This window comes from Brachionichthys hirsutus, chromosome 7, assembly GCF_040956055.1.
Source record: "Brachionichthys hirsutus isolate HB-005 chromosome 7, CSIRO-AGI_Bhir_v1, whole genome shotgun sequence".
In the NCBI taxonomy this organism is placed as follows: domain Eukaryota; kingdom Metazoa; phylum Chordata; class Actinopteri; order Lophiiformes; family Brachionichthyidae; genus Brachionichthys; species Brachionichthys hirsutus.
The window spans coordinates 2,087,244-2,103,016 of NC_090903.1; the positions used below are offsets into that span (position 1 = coordinate 2,087,244).

General features: G+C 46.5%; 2 protein-coding genes across 2 annotated transcripts in view; one reads left to right on the plus strand and one right to left on the minus strand.

The window, feature by feature from the left end:
* Positions 1-1,680: 1,680 nt before the first annotated feature.
* Positions 1,681-9,630, minus strand: pop4 (POP4 homolog, ribonuclease P/MRP subunit). Its single transcript, XM_068741520.1, has 7 exons — positions 9,558-9,630; positions 8,801-8,856; positions 7,649-7,872; positions 7,438-7,515; positions 5,211-5,272; positions 3,396-3,497; positions 1,681-2,991 (listed from the first exon to the last, which is right to left on the minus strand). The coding sequence occupies exons 1-7, from the start codon at positions 9,628-9,630 to the stop codon at positions 2,855-2,857; spliced, it is 732 nt and encodes a 243-aa protein (XP_068597621.1). The 3' UTR covers positions 1,681-2,854.
* Positions 9,631-10,274: 644 nt separating this feature from the next.
* The window catches only part of kif20ba (kinesin family member 20Ba), a 28,942-nt gene continuing 23,443 nt past the window's right edge, over positions 10,275-15,773 (plus strand). The window contains 10 exon segments of the mRNA XM_068741521.1: positions 10,275-10,385; positions 10,620-10,709; positions 10,788-10,886; positions 11,015-11,153; positions 11,414-11,598; positions 13,782-13,836; positions 13,967-14,173; positions 14,632-14,743; positions 15,241-15,312; positions 15,412-15,558. Of these exon segments, the coding sequence (XP_068597622.1) occupies positions 10,275-10,385; positions 10,620-10,709; positions 10,788-10,886; positions 11,015-11,153; positions 11,414-11,598; positions 13,782-13,836; positions 13,967-14,173; positions 14,632-14,743; positions 15,241-15,312; positions 15,412-15,558 (1,217 nt within the window).

Here is a 15,773-nt window from a genome sequence, read left to right on the forward strand (position 1 = left end):
CCTCCTGTTCCTATTGGAACATTGGGTGACGAGCCCCCCCCCCCCCCCCCCCCCCCCCCCCCCCCCCCCCATGTGCTTCTTGCTCCATACCAGGTGACCCCCATCTCACTTAGGTCTTCCTTGGCTGTCCGTCGCCACGTATTTTTTGGCCTCCCTCGCTTCCTCTTTCCCCCCCATTGCCATACTTGCTGGTCTCTCCCTTGGCAGCCGGAGTACATGTCCAGCCATTCTCCTTCTCCTGTCAGAGACTACGTCAGACAGTAAGGATAGATTAATCGTATTTAGCAAAGCAATTCTAATTGAGGGGAAGACTTCTTTAAGCAGACTCGTTGGGACCGGGTCTAGGAGACAAGTGCACGGTTTAGATGAGGCAACAGCCACACTTAGTTGCTGCAAGTTAATGGGGGTGAAGCTATCCAAGCAACTATCAAGAGTAACAGTCGTATCTCTACTTCCATCACTCAGGGAGGGGTCAATGCCACACGAAGGCAGACGCTGATGAGGGATGGATCCAGGATGTCATGGGCCAGGACCTACGAACAGTCCTCCGGCCCAAACCCATACGAGTCCACTAGGTACTGAATATCTCTACCAAATTCCGGGGCTTAAGTTCAAGTTGGGGCAAAAATGAGATGTGATGAAGTCATTTGCTCATTTCCATTCATAGTTTATTCTGAACAAGCGCGGTCCAGACATACGGTGGCAGATTAGGCCGAGTCTCCGTTTGGGTGATTTCATCGAGCAAAAATGATTGTTTTGATTGATTCGTAGTCCTTGGTCAGAAATGTATTTCAATACAGTAGTCCCTCGATATAATGCGGTTCATTTTCCACGACTTCGCTGCTTCGCGGAGTTTTTTAGTGCAATTTCAGATTCTGTTTTTGCACTTGAACGCGCCTTGAAACGGCGCAAGACGAAGGGGCGCGGTCGGAGGAACTGTGAAATACGCTCGAGTCGCTATTAATCATTTCTCATGTGTTCAACCTCGTATGTTGATCATTAAAATTAAATTCGTTATTTCTAAACGCTATCATGTTTATTTGTTAAGCGTTTGTTTTATAGCGCTCTTATTCTCTGTGTAAAAAGAGGCTTTTATTTTGTAGGAGCATACACATCACGTCCCTTTTGGGTTTTGTTTCTTCCTGTTGATACATGTAGCCGCTGCCGTTCCGCTGTGCTAAGCTATCCAGTAAAGCAGCCCACGAGAGGCTAAAGACAGCACGAGTAGAATATTTGTTCTTCTGCACTCCAAGCGGCTCTTTCCTCGACCTGCACGCCTTAACATTATTAACAGGAAAACGTTTACTGTACGTACTATATATTTATATTTCTCAAACAAATGTTTAGTTCTGAAAAGGTTCTGATCTTTGGTTTCATTCTATAATACTGAAACAATCTATTTAGATTAATGCCTGACTGTTAAACGTGTATAAAGTGTGTGGTGAGGGGTTTTACAGCCTTAAAACATTTATGTACATGTATAATAATTGTAAAAAAAAATAAAGATCACTACATTGCGGATTTCACTTATTGCGGGTTGTTTTTGGAACGTAACCCCCGCGGAAAATGAGGGACTACTGTATAGCCAATAATATATAAAGAGTATCTTTATCTTATCTATCAAACGTGAACTATTTTCCTCATTTATATTTAGTTTATTTTTCTACACAGAATGTACAGAATGTAAAAGTAACATAAACAAAACAAATAGTTTGAGAATTTCCAATGATTGATCCCAAAGGGGAAGCACATCTTTCATGGGACACTCTGAATCTTTGAATTTGTTAATACTGGCGCCATCTAGAGGATGTAAGTTGAATATTAAAAGCAACTCCGTCTCCCATCATGCATTTCACCGTCAGCACACAGGTCTGTCTTTATGCGCAACGCTCTACTTCATTGACCATAAATGGAGAATTAACACTTCATAAGACAACAAACACAATTTGAACTGGAACAGAACCACAAATAAAAATATATTGCAATAGTACATAAAATAAAACTATGAATAAAAAGGGGAGATCTTGTGGCTTCTTTGAAGCTTTAGTTCCTCCATGTTTTTTTAACACTTGTCTTTTCCATCAGTGTTGATAAGTAGTGACACGGCTTCAGGAAATTGTTTAATGGTTATTTTGAATTAGTTAATTCTATTTTAATAGCGATATAAAAACGTTCTATCAGTTCCAACTAAAATAAGCGTTCTGTTTCCATCTGTTCCAGGAAGAAGTGAGTCTGGAAGGGGTCCACTCTATATCCAGACACCCCCTGTATGGCATTGTGAATTTTATTAAACTTGGAAAATGTATCACCAAAAGGAGCGCAGCCTTCGACTGGCTGCTGCCGATCACACGACAACACTCTTCTAGTAGGATCAGCGGCCCTTTTGGTGACACCGCAGGGCATGAAAGTGTAGAACTTCATCCTGGAAACTATTTCCAGTTCAAGTATCTGGAACAATTATTGACAACCTGAAATTTGACACGAACACCGAGATGCTGTGTAAGGGCCCACATTTACACAAAATGCGTTATTTGACATTGACATCAAATGCGTTATTGAAGTCTTTACTATTGAATGTGGACACTTTACATTTGACCTGCTTTTGAACTGTTGGTCCAGCGAAGCTCAACGTGCAGAGGATCCATAAAGTTTACATTGATTTAGTCAAGATATTTAAAAATGTCCAACACACATGAACCACAACTACATCATACAATACACAATACACCAGAGACAGGTCAATGCGTAGCCATAGTAGGATGCGTGCAGCTGCTACCAAAACAGTTCATGTTAAAGATGAAGTGAAACCCAATACAGAATCAATGGTCACACATCAATGGTCACACATCAATGGTCACAGATCAATGGTTCCCGTCACTTTAAACTTCTTGACAGAGCGTTCGCTAGCTCGTTGCTCAAACTTGCTTCCATAGATGTAGGAGACGAAGCCGCTGAGCTCCACAGCAAACACACTGTTCCTCTTGGGAATCACTGGCGGGAGACGAGAGGACAAGCAGCAGACGTTACAAACGAGCAGAACCAGCCTGATGGAACAGTTTGAGTTCTGGGCTGATCCCGGCAGGGACCAAAAACAGCTGCTTTGAGGTCGACACATTGAAACCTCGAAATAACCAAAGATATTCAAAGGAAATGTGTTCCAATCAGAAGGATCAGAAGATCGGGGGGTGTCCTTGAGCAAGGCGCCCCCCAATTACTCCGGGTGTGCCGATCATGGCGGCGCCGTCGCCCTAGCCCCCTCTGCACGCTCTGGGGCCCCCATGCATGGGGTGTGTGGTTGTTTCAAGTGTTCGCAGTGTAACAATAAAAGTTCGTCTGAATCTTGTTGGTGGTTTGGACACAGAATTTGTCGGAGTCGAACCTGATCCATGTCTCACCTTTGAGTTTGTCTTCTTTGGTGATCACTTTGAAGACATGTCTGAACTCTTGGATCAGAATCCCTGTCGTCCCCACATACGATGGACATCCAGAGCGAACCACTGCAACAGAGAACGGACACTCATACCATGGACTCGGGCGACGCTACACTGCAGGCTGAAGGGACCCGAATTCGACCTGCATCCGATCTGTTCATGCCAGCCTGAGCGTCCTGCTCGTTATTGATACGGGACATACGTCTCTCAGTAGGCGGAGCAGGTGTGAAACGATAATCAATAAACGACGATAATGCTGACTCTGGTCAATGGAGGGAAAGCAAAGTTTATAAATCAATTAGTATGGGGGGGGGGGGGGGAGCTCTATTCAGGACAAACTCGAGGGGTCTTATCAGAATCAGTGTGTGTGTGTGGGGTGGGGGGGGCTCTTTGAAAAAATTCCAAATTCCACACACGAGTCACACTCGGCGAGTCAAAGACTGCGAGTCACAGACTGCATGTCACAAACTGCGAGTCACAGACTGCGAGTCACAAACTGCGAGTCACAGACTGCGAGTCACAGACTGCGAGTCACAGACTGCGAGTCACAGTCCAAATGTGAACTCGCCCAAAACAAATCGGATTTAACAAAAAACTGGGAATTGAGCACGATGAAGACCTGCAGTGTGAACTCGGTGAAATAGTCCTGGTGACGGCTGCAAACAGGGATCCCTTAGGAACGTCTCTGTTACCTCTACAACCGAGCTGCAACTGAAAACACGACTGAGTATTCCTGATTAGACTCCTTGCATACCTGTCAACCAGTACGTTTGTGCCGTACAAAGTACGGTTTTTATGCATTTTAAGACGTGTACGGCGTAGAAGAACATCTGTACGGAAAAACGCAAATTTGAAAATGATGGGTACTGTAGCGTCCGTCAGGCGCTGAAATAAGGACGAGATGTTCTCGCAACAAGCGTTTTATTACGGTAAATCGGTCACTGTCGGCCGTAACCCGGCCGCTAACAGAACCCTCCTCGCAGGACACACACACTCACACATACACACACACCCCTCCTCCATGGATGCCTTCACTGACTCTCTGCAGGGTAGGAATTACGAACACTGTCAGAACGTGAACCGTTACAGCACCATCCGGTATGCACCGAATATCAAGAAACGGCAAATCGAACGAGTTTGCCGCGCTAGCCTCCATTCCGTATTCCTACTGTCCGCATGCGTGTGCCGCCTCGGTATTTCACATTGTATCATTCCGATCACTGAACAGAGCGGAAGCACAGTACAACGTGGTTTTAAACTATTTTTTGGATACAATCAAGTCACGATGTCCGAACCTGAATTAAGTTAAATGGAAGAGGCAAACATCACAGAGTGGGAGCAAATGTCAGGACGATACGAGGGATTGATACAAGCTTCGAATTAAGGTGTGGAATATTCGCTTTGTTTTGCTTGCAAAAAAGACGTGAAAATAGCTTCCTCCGGTTTCTATGATTTAAATACGCATTTTGATACAAAGAGCCACGCCAAAAACGTAGACGTCTCAAACTATCGATCAATGGATGCTCATTTTGCTCCTTTACATAATTTATTAAGCATGTACTTTGTGTGTATAGAAGAATATAACGAAGCAAGTGTAAAATATCAAATGTTAAACTGTATCATAATTAATAATGTCCAACTATGTACATAAATAAACGCATTTGAAAAAAATATAGTGTACAATTATTTTGTATTTTGTAAGGAAAAATCCAACGGTTTGTAAGGCCATGGAGTCTTGGAGGTTGACAGGTATGTCCTTGTAATGTTAAATCAATCTACCTGTGATGATTGCGCCATGGAAGTCGGCTTTCAGAAGCTTCTGCTGCACAAACTGTGGGCAGCTGCAAAGACAGGACACAACGCAGCGACTCACCAGCAGGTCTGTAAATGGTGGCCAACATGTCCCAAACACACTCGTGTCCCTTTGCTGTGACCCGTGTCCAACCTGCTCTGCACAGATACAGATACCCCTGCAGGGTGAATGTGCCAGCCTGTGCAGCTGATTGGACAGGTCTAGACATCCCCGGCTTCAGTTTACAGCCCAGCCGCCGAAACGAGACTGAGATGTAACTGCATGAAACTGAGATGTAACGACACGCAGTCCAAAGAGGCAAGAGAGGCGTGAGATTCATTGGAAGCTTCTCTGGATCCTGTAAGATTTACTGAATGAGCCCGTCATTCTGGGGAGTTTGACGGTCGACTAACGACCTATGCGGCTCACAACATTGTGATTTTACGACTGCATGCCTCCGTTTGTTTGTGTTTTGCCTGTTTACGTGTTTTTACAACATACCGGAAAGCGAGGACAATTTCTGCCGTCTCACTCCTCATTTAGGAGCATGCATAACACAGTAATACCTCAACATACGAGCGCTCCGAGATACAAGCAAGCCTGCCAGCAATATTTTGCTTCGAGATGCGAGTATAAATTTGAGATAAATCTAAAGGGGGCGATGATCTATGTGGGAGGGGCCAAAGTTACCACTCAACTCCTCAGTAATGTTAAGGCTCGATAAAGTGTTTAATGCCGATGGGATCACGTCTTTGAATTTAGCAATAGCACCATCAGACAGACATCTAGTCAAGGCTGTTCTGTTTGATGGAACGTAGTCCAATAATACAAACGTAAAAGTGATCAATTTGTGGTCTGATAAAAAAAGGGTTCAATGGAAATACAATTAATTGATCAATATCAATACCAGACGTGAGAACCAGATCCAAGGTATGATTAAAAGCTGTGGGTGGGTTCGTTCACTCTCTGGGAGGAGCCAATTGAGTCCAGTAATGAGAGGAAGGCAGTAGCAAGGCAGTCGTCGCTGACATCTACATGAATGTTAAAATCTCCCACAACAAGAATCTGTTCTGCTTTCAGAACTAAGCTTGTTAAAAATTCAGAACATTCTGACATGAAATCAGAGTCTGGGCCTGGAGGGCGGTAAACTATAACAATCAGGACTGGCTGGCTTGATTTCCATGTTGGGAGTGACAGACTAAGAATAAGACTCTCAAAGGAGGCATAGTTTAATTTAGGTTTAGGGTTAATCTGGAGCTCCGAGTCATAGATGGCTCCAACTCCACCTCCTCGGCCGGCGTCTCGAGAAATGTGAGAGTTAACATAACTGGGAGGCGTGGCTTCATTTAAACTGAAATAATCTTCAGGACCCAGCCAGGTTTCTGTCAAAGAGAAAATATCAACATGCTGATCTGAGATCAGATCATTTATTAAAAATGCCTTTGACGCCAAAGAGCGAATATTCAAAAGTCCACATTTAATGGTTTTACTATTATTCATTTCTGTGGCGGCAGTTTTTATTGTTACAAGGTTTCCAGGAGTAACACGTCTCCTGTACAATTTAACAACCTTAGGGGGGGGGGGGGGGGGGCAGACACCATCTCTATAGACACCATCTCTATGGGGTTCTGGGCGGGTGACTGATCCAGAGGACGCTCAGAGATGGGTGTAGGACTACGTCTCTGTCTCCTGGTCCTGACTCTGGACTACGTCTCTGTCTCCTGGTCCCGACTCTGGACTACGTCTCTGTCTCCTGGTCCAGACTCTGGACTACGTCTCTGTCTCCTGGTCCTGACTCTGGACTACGTCTCTGTCTCTTGGTCCTGACTCTGGACTACATCTCTGTCTCCTGGTCCTGACTCTGGACTACGTCTCTGTCTCCTGGTCCTGACTGGACTACGTCTCTGTCTCCTGGTCCTGACTCTGGACTACGTCTCTGTCTCCTGGTCCCGACTCTGGACTACGTCTCTGTCTCCTGGTCCTGACTCTGGACTACGTCTCAGACGCCTGGTCATGACTCTGGACACCGTCTCTCCTAATGAGACCAGGTTTTCCCCAGAACGTCTGCCAGTTATCTATGAAGCCCACGTCGTTTTCTGGACACCACCGAGACAGCCAGCGGTTGAATGACGACATGCGGCTAAACAAGTCGTCACCGGTCAGATTGGGCAACGAGGGAAAACGGCTGGCAGTGAATGAGTTAAAGTGATTTACCTGGTTGGTTTCAAGCCGCTGCACAGATCAGTGACGTACTGTTTCCAGAGGTCATGCAGAGGCAGGAACAGCTCGTATCTACAACAACGATGAAGACACCGATGATGGAGGTGAGGAAGATCACTGTGATTGAATGTTCACAAGAACACTTTGCTTCAGTCATGAACATCCCAATGTTTCATCTTCACAGGGATTCACACTACCAACCCACCTCTGGTGCTCAGGCTTGATCTGCAAGGTCTTCATCGCCCGTTTCTCCTGAGCATTCAGTCCTTTCTTGCTTCTCCTCTTGGGCTTCTCCTTCTTGGGCCTGGAGTAGCCAAGTATCACAGCCTTGTGTCTCAGTAGACCGTCGAGGTCATGCGGTTGCTGCTTCTGGACGGTGTTGCTAAGGAACGCCTGGGTAAAGGCCTCTGCTTTACATCTGGATTGAGACTAAAGATGAAGCAAGACTATTATAATCAATCGGGTCCAGCCTGGAAGGCGGAGTCAGATTTGAGCAATAAACGTGTTCTCTTCTACAACATGTAGAATATGTCAGGATGTCTGTGCAGCTTCTCAGTCTTCCAGGCCGAGGTACATCATGAAGAACAAAAACAAAGAATCAACTGGACTCTTTCAAGTCTGGTCGAAGACGATTCACCTTCATCCAAGAGTCTTCTTCAGTTCTAGATGACTGGGAGAAAGTCCGGATACTTCTACTCCTCTTGGAGCAGAAACCACCAGGAAAACGAGACTCCTCAGGTAGTTGCCCCCCCCCCCCCCCCTGCTGCATCCAGGTGTGGCTGGGGGTTGTGGACTTTGGGGACAGAGGTCAATCCTTCATTGTGTGTTGCTGATAGATGGTGTCTTCATCCTCCTCTGTTCAGAGATGGTTTCTCCACTTTGACAAAAAGTGTCTCCTTTAACTGAAAGGAGACATTTCAACTCCCCCTTGAACTGCCACCTTTTCGTTTTGGGGGAGTTTGATCCCGAATGATCCCAGGGGTCATGTTGCCAGGAGCTTTATGCTCCTGGTCGGGTCTCCCATGCCAAACAGTCCCTGGCTATAAGAAAACTGAGAACAAGGACCCTGACGTCGCCCGGTACGGTGCTACCGGGGCCCCACCTGGTGGCCGGCCTCAGCCCGAAAGGTCAACGTGGGCGCGACCACCGGTGGACTCACCACTCGCCGAGGGAACCATAGGGGACAAGTGCAATGGGGACTGGGTGGGACATTGAACGAGAGCGCCTGTTTTAATTTCTAGACCTTGTGTATTGTGCAAGAGAAGTGTGGGTTCATTTGCAGAGGACGAGAGACTGTATGAGATGAGAGTAAAACTCAACACCGAACCTTTCATGTCTGCAACCAGGATCTACTCACCTCAACACCGAGAACCGCGACCACATCACGAGGAATCGTGCTTCGAACAAGTGCTTCTGTTGAAAAGACAGAACCGAGGCGATAAACAAATCACTACACAACGTAACGGCTCCATCAAGCAAGTACCCCATCATCAAACCGCCCAGAAACATGGTCTACAGTGGAAAACCCTAAAGGCCCAAGTTCCACACACTTCAGTTTATGGAGCACAACAAAAGCAGGAAGCAGAACATGGCTGGCATTTTTACTCAGAACCAAACCAATCAAGTACCTAAAACTCCGTCGTCGTAGCCCACAACTTTAAACAACAAAACACTGTAAATAAATAAACATAAAAATGAAGCGTGTCGGATGTGCAGCGGAAAAGCGTTCCAGAGCCGTCCGTATTGTTTTTACGTGTCATTAGGGAACATTGTTGCACGCGTGTGATGGGAAAAGATACGTTTTAATGAAATGAAAAAGGAATCAAGCACACTAAAGATTCATGAAAATATTAAATGAAGAGAGATTTGTTTTTACTGAAACTGAGTTTCAATTCATATTTTTAATTTCTCATGGTTTTCATTCATTTTTGTCTGAAAGTGAAATAAGACAGAAGCCTGTAAAAATAGTCTAAAATCAATAACATATTATTAATTTAGGGAGGAATCAGGATTTTGTACATTTATTATATTTTCTCGGGATTTTTATTTGTATTTCCCCCTCCTCATGTCCCCTACGGGGCTCCGTAGTTCCTTAGGATCAATTTGTTGTTTACCGATATGTGTTTCGGGTCCAACAGGAAACTCAGCGCATGATTCAGTGTTAAATCTCCTCAACCCACCGTCCATGATCCCGGATAGCAGAGAACTCAGACACCGGAAACGGAACACGTTCTTCTTCTGACGTTGTGAATCGGTAGCTGATCAGGGTCCAGACTCGCTACCGCCACCCTCTGGAATGAACTGCGAACCGAGCCGCTTCTTTCCTTTATTCCTTCTGCTTTTGTCCGTCGTTCTTTCTACTTTCTTCTTCTTTTGATGCTTTTCTTTACTTTAATAACCCTCTTCGTGTTTCCTGCGCAGGGCCGAGGGAGGAAACAAAGACTCGCTGTTGGACCTCTGTTATTGATACCCTGATGTACAATTTCAACAGAGACCCTGAACGCAGCACGTGAAGAGCGCATGCGCGGGAGTGCTCGAATCCGATTGGTCCGTTTCAATCAAGCCGCGGTTGTGTTGTTTTGTTCGTCAGTATCCACAGCGCGACGTGAGTTACTTTCATTCAGCGTGTACACGTATATTTAAACTGATATAAATACCGGACTTGTTTTTACTCAAATTAGCTGACATTTGTCGCTTTCTTGCTGTTAAGTGGAACCAGCTTCCGGGTGGCTAAATTCAAATTAGTGACGATCAATAAACGTTTAAAGATATCCTGCACGAAGGAGAGCCTGCTAGCTAGCTAGCTAGCTGCCCTGGTTTATCGCAGGGAGATGGAAACGATCGCAAGTAATCTGGACGACACGGGCGAAGAGATGACGTCACAGGCTGGACGTCTGAAGAGAAGTATGACGTCAGAGTTCGGCACCTTGGCAGAGTCGCAGGTACGCTTTGAAACAGTGATGATCAACAAACGGATAGGTTGAGTTCACATGATGAAAGGACTAAATGATCACATGACACCACAATTCAGTGGAGAATAAATGCTTTGATGTTGGTGGGTGTTCTGGTAGCTGAATTTACGCGGGTTCCTCCTGATCCGGTCCTGATGTTAGCTTCATGCTCACAGCAAGACGTTTGATGCTACTCTTTTGGGTTTAACCCCTCGTGTGCTGTAGCATTCCAGCGTCAAGGAGAGAAGCCTTGTTCAGGTCTTCCTCCGCGTCAGGCCCTTCACCTCAGCAGAGAGCGATAACGGAGAGTCACAGGTAGTCTCCGGAAGTCAAAGGTCACTGAATGGATGTTTATGAATCAGTCAGGAATGTCGTTCTTTCTGTTGGTTGCAGGATTGTGTCACGATCCAGCCCCCCGACGCGGTTCTACTGAAAGCCCCCAGCGCAGACAAACCTCTTCCCCAGACGGGACAGCGCTTTCAGTTCTCTCAGGTTCGTGTTTCTCAGCAGAAAGTAAAACCGCACACATGTGGTTATTGTGTATTAGTGTGGTCCTGTTGGCCTCCACCGACCCGGGAAGGTTGGGCCGCCTCCCTGAAACACGTTTCCTCCCTCGCCAGGTTTTCGGTCCGCAGACGACGCAGCGAGAGCTCTTTCGAGGGACCGTCCAGGATATGGTGAAAGACGTCCTGGACGGGGGGGACGCTCTGGTTTTCACTTACGGTGTCACCAACACTGGAAAAACCTTCACCTTCCTAGGTCTGTTTCTGGAATAGTTAAATATTTGTTCCGTTGAGTAAATATATTTATACTGCAGAAAGTGCTCATTACAGGCAGGAAGAGACATCTGTCGGTATCGACCACCAGTCCAGTCTGAAGCTTCATTTTGCTCTTTAGCTACTTTGTTGTTGTTTATCCTGCATTTAGCTGCTTACCCGCAAATGACTCGATTTTGTCGATCAATCGTTGCAGCTTATAAAGGATCCTACCTCAAAGGGATCGTTGTGTACTCATTTCAGGTCCAGATACCGATGCTGGAATCCTGCCCAGGTCTCTCGATGTCATTTTCAGCAGCATTACTGAGAAGGTCTTTACTGGTATGAGCATCAAACCTCACCGCTGCCGAGAGTTCACCAGGCTCACCAGGGAGCAACAGGCTGAGGAGGCAGCGTGGAAGAGGAACCTCTTCAGGCAACTTAAAGAGGTACCCTACCTAGTGGAATAAATGAAGAGGTACCCTACCTAGTGGAATAAACGAAGAGGTACCCTACTTAGTGGAATAAACGAAGAGGTACCCTACCTAGTGGAATAAACGAAGAGGTACCCTACCTAGTGGAATAAACGAAGAGGTACCCTACCTAGTGGAATAAACGAAGAGGTACCCTACCTAGTGGAATAAACGAAGAGGTACCCTACCTAGTGGAATAAACGAAGAGGTACCCTACCTAGTGGAATAAACGAAGAGGTACCCTACCTAGTGGAATAAACGAAGAGGTACCCTACCTAGTGGAATAAACGAAGAGGTACCCTACCTAGTGGAATAAACGAAGAGGTACCCTACCTAGTGGAATAAACGAAGAGGTACCCTACCTAGTGGAATAAACGAAGAGGTACCCTACCTAGTGGAATAAATGAAGAGGTACCCTACCTAGTGGAATAAACGAAGAGGTACCCTACCTAGTGGAATAAACGAAGAGGTACCCTACCTAGTGGAATAAACGAAGAGGTACCCTACCTAGTGGAATAAACGAAGAGGTACCCTACCTAGTGGAATAAACGAAGAGGTACCCTACCTAGTGGAATAAACAAAGAGGTACCCTACCTAGTGGAATAAACGAAGAGGTACCCTACCTAGTGGAATAAACGAAGAGGTACCCTACCTAGTGGAATAAACGAAGAGGTACCCTACCTAGTGGAATAAACGAAGAGGTACCCTACCTAGTGGAATAAATGAAGAGGTACCCTACCTAGTGGAATAAACGAAGAGGTACCCTACCTAGTGGAATAAACGAAGAGGTACCCTACCTAGTGGAATAAATGAAGAGGTACCCTACCTAGTGGAATAAACGAAGAGGTACCCTACCTAGTGGAATAAACGAAGAGGTACCCTACCTAGTGGAATAAACGAAGAGGTACCCTACCTAGTGGAATAAACGAAGAGGTACCCTACCTAGTGGAATAAACGAAGAGGTACCCTACCTAGTGGAATAAACGAAGAGGTACCCTACCTAGTGGAATAAACGAAGAGGTACCCTACCTAGTGGAATAAACGAAGAGGTACCCTACCTAGTGGAATAAATGAAGAGGTACCCTACCTAGTGGAATAAACGAAGAGGTACCCTACCTAGTGGAATAAATGAAGAGGTACCCTACCTAGTGGAATAAATGAAGAGGTACCCTACCTAGTGGAATAAACGAAGAGGTACCCTACCTAGTGGAATAAACGAAGAGGTACCCTACCTAGTGGAATAAACGAAGAGGTACCCTACCTAGTGGAATAAACGAAGAGGTACCCTACCTAGTGGAATAAACGAAGAGGTACCCTACCTAGTGGAATAAACGAAGAGGTACCCTACCTAGTGGAATAAATGAAGAGGTACCCTACCTAGTGGAATAAACGAAGAGGTACCCTACCTAGTGGAATAAACGAAGAGGTACCCTACCTAGTGGAATAAATGAAGAGGTACCCTACCTAGTGGAATAAATGAAACCTCTTCCGGTAACTTAAAGAGGACCCTACCTGGTGGAATCTGCTGCTATAAAATAAATGGCAGAGCAGCAACAATGTCAGTGTCGCAGGATTTGTTCTGGATTGAAAGGCACACGCTAACAGTGTGAAAGGACAGCTTCACTGTCTGAAAGCATTAGCTGTTAGCTGTGACTAGCCACCATCCCGCAGGTTCTAGCTGTGTGGGCGCTAGAAAGGTGGTGCAAGAATACCGCAAAAACATGCTAAATGGAGCTCGGCTAGGAAACAAACACACAGATCTAGCTCAGGCTAGTCAGCTACATCTGTAAGCTCAAATGTGTAAACTGTAAATGTTGTCTCGTTATTTCAAAGCTTGTTTGCCCCAAAGTGCCAGAACGTCTGGCTGTTCATTAGCCTCGTCCACAAGGGCAACGATCACACAGCATTGGGCAACGATCACACAGCATTGGGCAACGATCACACAGCATTGGGCAACGTTCACACAGCATTGGGCAACGATCACACAGCATTGGGCAACGATCACACAGCATTGGGCAACGTTCACACAGCATTGGGCAACGATCACACAGCATTGGGCAACGATCACACAGCATTGGGCAACGATCACAAACAAGGCTGGGGGGGGGGCATTATCAGATGCATCTGTAATGTGTTTGTCGTCATTCTTTACTGTGTAGAGTGAGAAGATCAACAGAACCGCGTCGACCTCGGCCATAAAGACTCCAGAGGAAGGCAAGTCTTGATTACTTACTTTGCACGTCTATAATTACCTGCTAAACCTGAGGGCGGGGCTGTATTTAAGAATCATCCTAAAATGCTGGAGGACAAATAGAAGACGACTCTCGTATCGTCTCATCGACAGACTCCTCCATGTCGGGAATGACCGTTGCAGCGGAGGACAGACCGTGTCTGGACGAGGAAATGCTGACCAAGTTCTCCGTTTGGGTTTCTTTCTGTGAAATCTACAACGAGAACATTCACGACCTTCTGGAGGGGACGCCCAGCGGGGTTCTGAGGAAGACTGTCCTCCGTCTGTCCCAGGATGTCAAGGGCAACAGCTTCGTCAAAGGTTTGAAGATTTAGATGACACGGGGGGGGGGGGGGGGGTTAAATTACAGTAATTATATTCTGCTGCGTCATTATAATGTAAATGAGGAGTAGAAAGAGACAATTTCTTCTTGTTAGCTGTTGGTGAGACATTTGATTCGTTCGATTCCGGTTTGTCTTAAAAATACGTCTTAGACAAAAGCAACAGACCAGAGCAGCCGACGACGACATCGTCCTCCCTCACTACGTCCATGTCTCTTCTCCTGGGTCGTCCTCTAGTCCTGTCCTTTGCATCGTCCTCCCCAACACCAGCCACTCTCATGTCCTCCCTCACTACGTCCATGTCTCTTCTCCTGGGTCGTCCTCTAGTCCTAGTCTAGTCTGAAGATCCATCCATTTAAATGAGCCTCCATGTTGCTTCCCATGCCGGATGATCTCTCGTCTTACGTGAGTGTCGTGTTCCTGTTTGTGTGCTTCCAGGTCTGCGTTGGGTTCAGGTAGATAGTGCAGAAGAGGCTTCCATGGTGATGAAGGTGGGCAGGAGGAACCAGAGCTTCTCTTCCACCCGGCTCAACCAGTCATCCAGCAGGAGGTGAGGATGAACCTGCTGCCTTTACAAACCTGCTCTCTGACTGTCAGGGTCAAAGGTCAAAGGCTTGACTGAGGTCAGGAAAGCTTCCCCTTTCACTCTGGTGTCCCGAGAGCTTCAACTCGTTCTCCTGTTTGAGGCAGACCCTGCTTCCATCCTGTCTCCTCAAACGTCTCCCAGAGAGGACATGTCCATTATTCTCCCAGCGCCCTTTTTGCACACTTTGGAGTTTGTCTGGGTGGAAACGTCGTCTCCAGGTGGCTCTCTGATTATAAATGGCCTTGGAAATCCACGACTTAGTCCTTTAAAAGCACCCAAAGTTAGACCCTTTGATAAATGTCTTCTGTCCTGGTGCATCATGGTCCCGGTTCCATTTAGCAGCCTGCAACAGCAGAACCGACTCAACACTTTCTTTAAAGGTCTCGTATGATGCAAAACGGTTCTCCTTCGTGCCTGTGGTGGGTCGTGAGGGGTTAATGAGATTCTTCCTTTGCCTGCAGTCACAGCATTTTCTCCATTCGCCTCCTGAGGATCCAGGATGTTGCGTCTCCGAGGGTCCGTGCAGTCAGCGAGTGAGTGAGACGTGAGCTTCAACTTCTGCTCTGTGTTCAGCATGCTGAGTGTGTGAGACGGCTGCTGTCCCGTCCCGTCCTGTCCCGTCCCCTCCTCAGGCTGCGTCTCTGTGACCTGGCGGGGTCAGAGCGATGTGCCAAGACTCAGAATGAAGGAGAGCGCGTGAAGGAAGCCGGAAATATCAACACGTCACTCCTCATCCTGGGGAAATGCATCAGTGCGCTGAGACACAACCAGCAGGCCAGGTGAGCGCTGCGCCCCGTTTCCCCGTTTCCTGTCTCTGCTCCACTCATCAGCGATCAAACATCGGTTAAACTCGAGACCGTCACAGGCAGCTAGTCTCAAACAGGACCCTGATTATCCCGGAGCAGCACACGGTGAAATCAGTAAACATCGAGCAGCTACAACGTGGGACGGTGGTGAGTCTTGATTTGATGTTGAACTGAACACAAGCCCGACT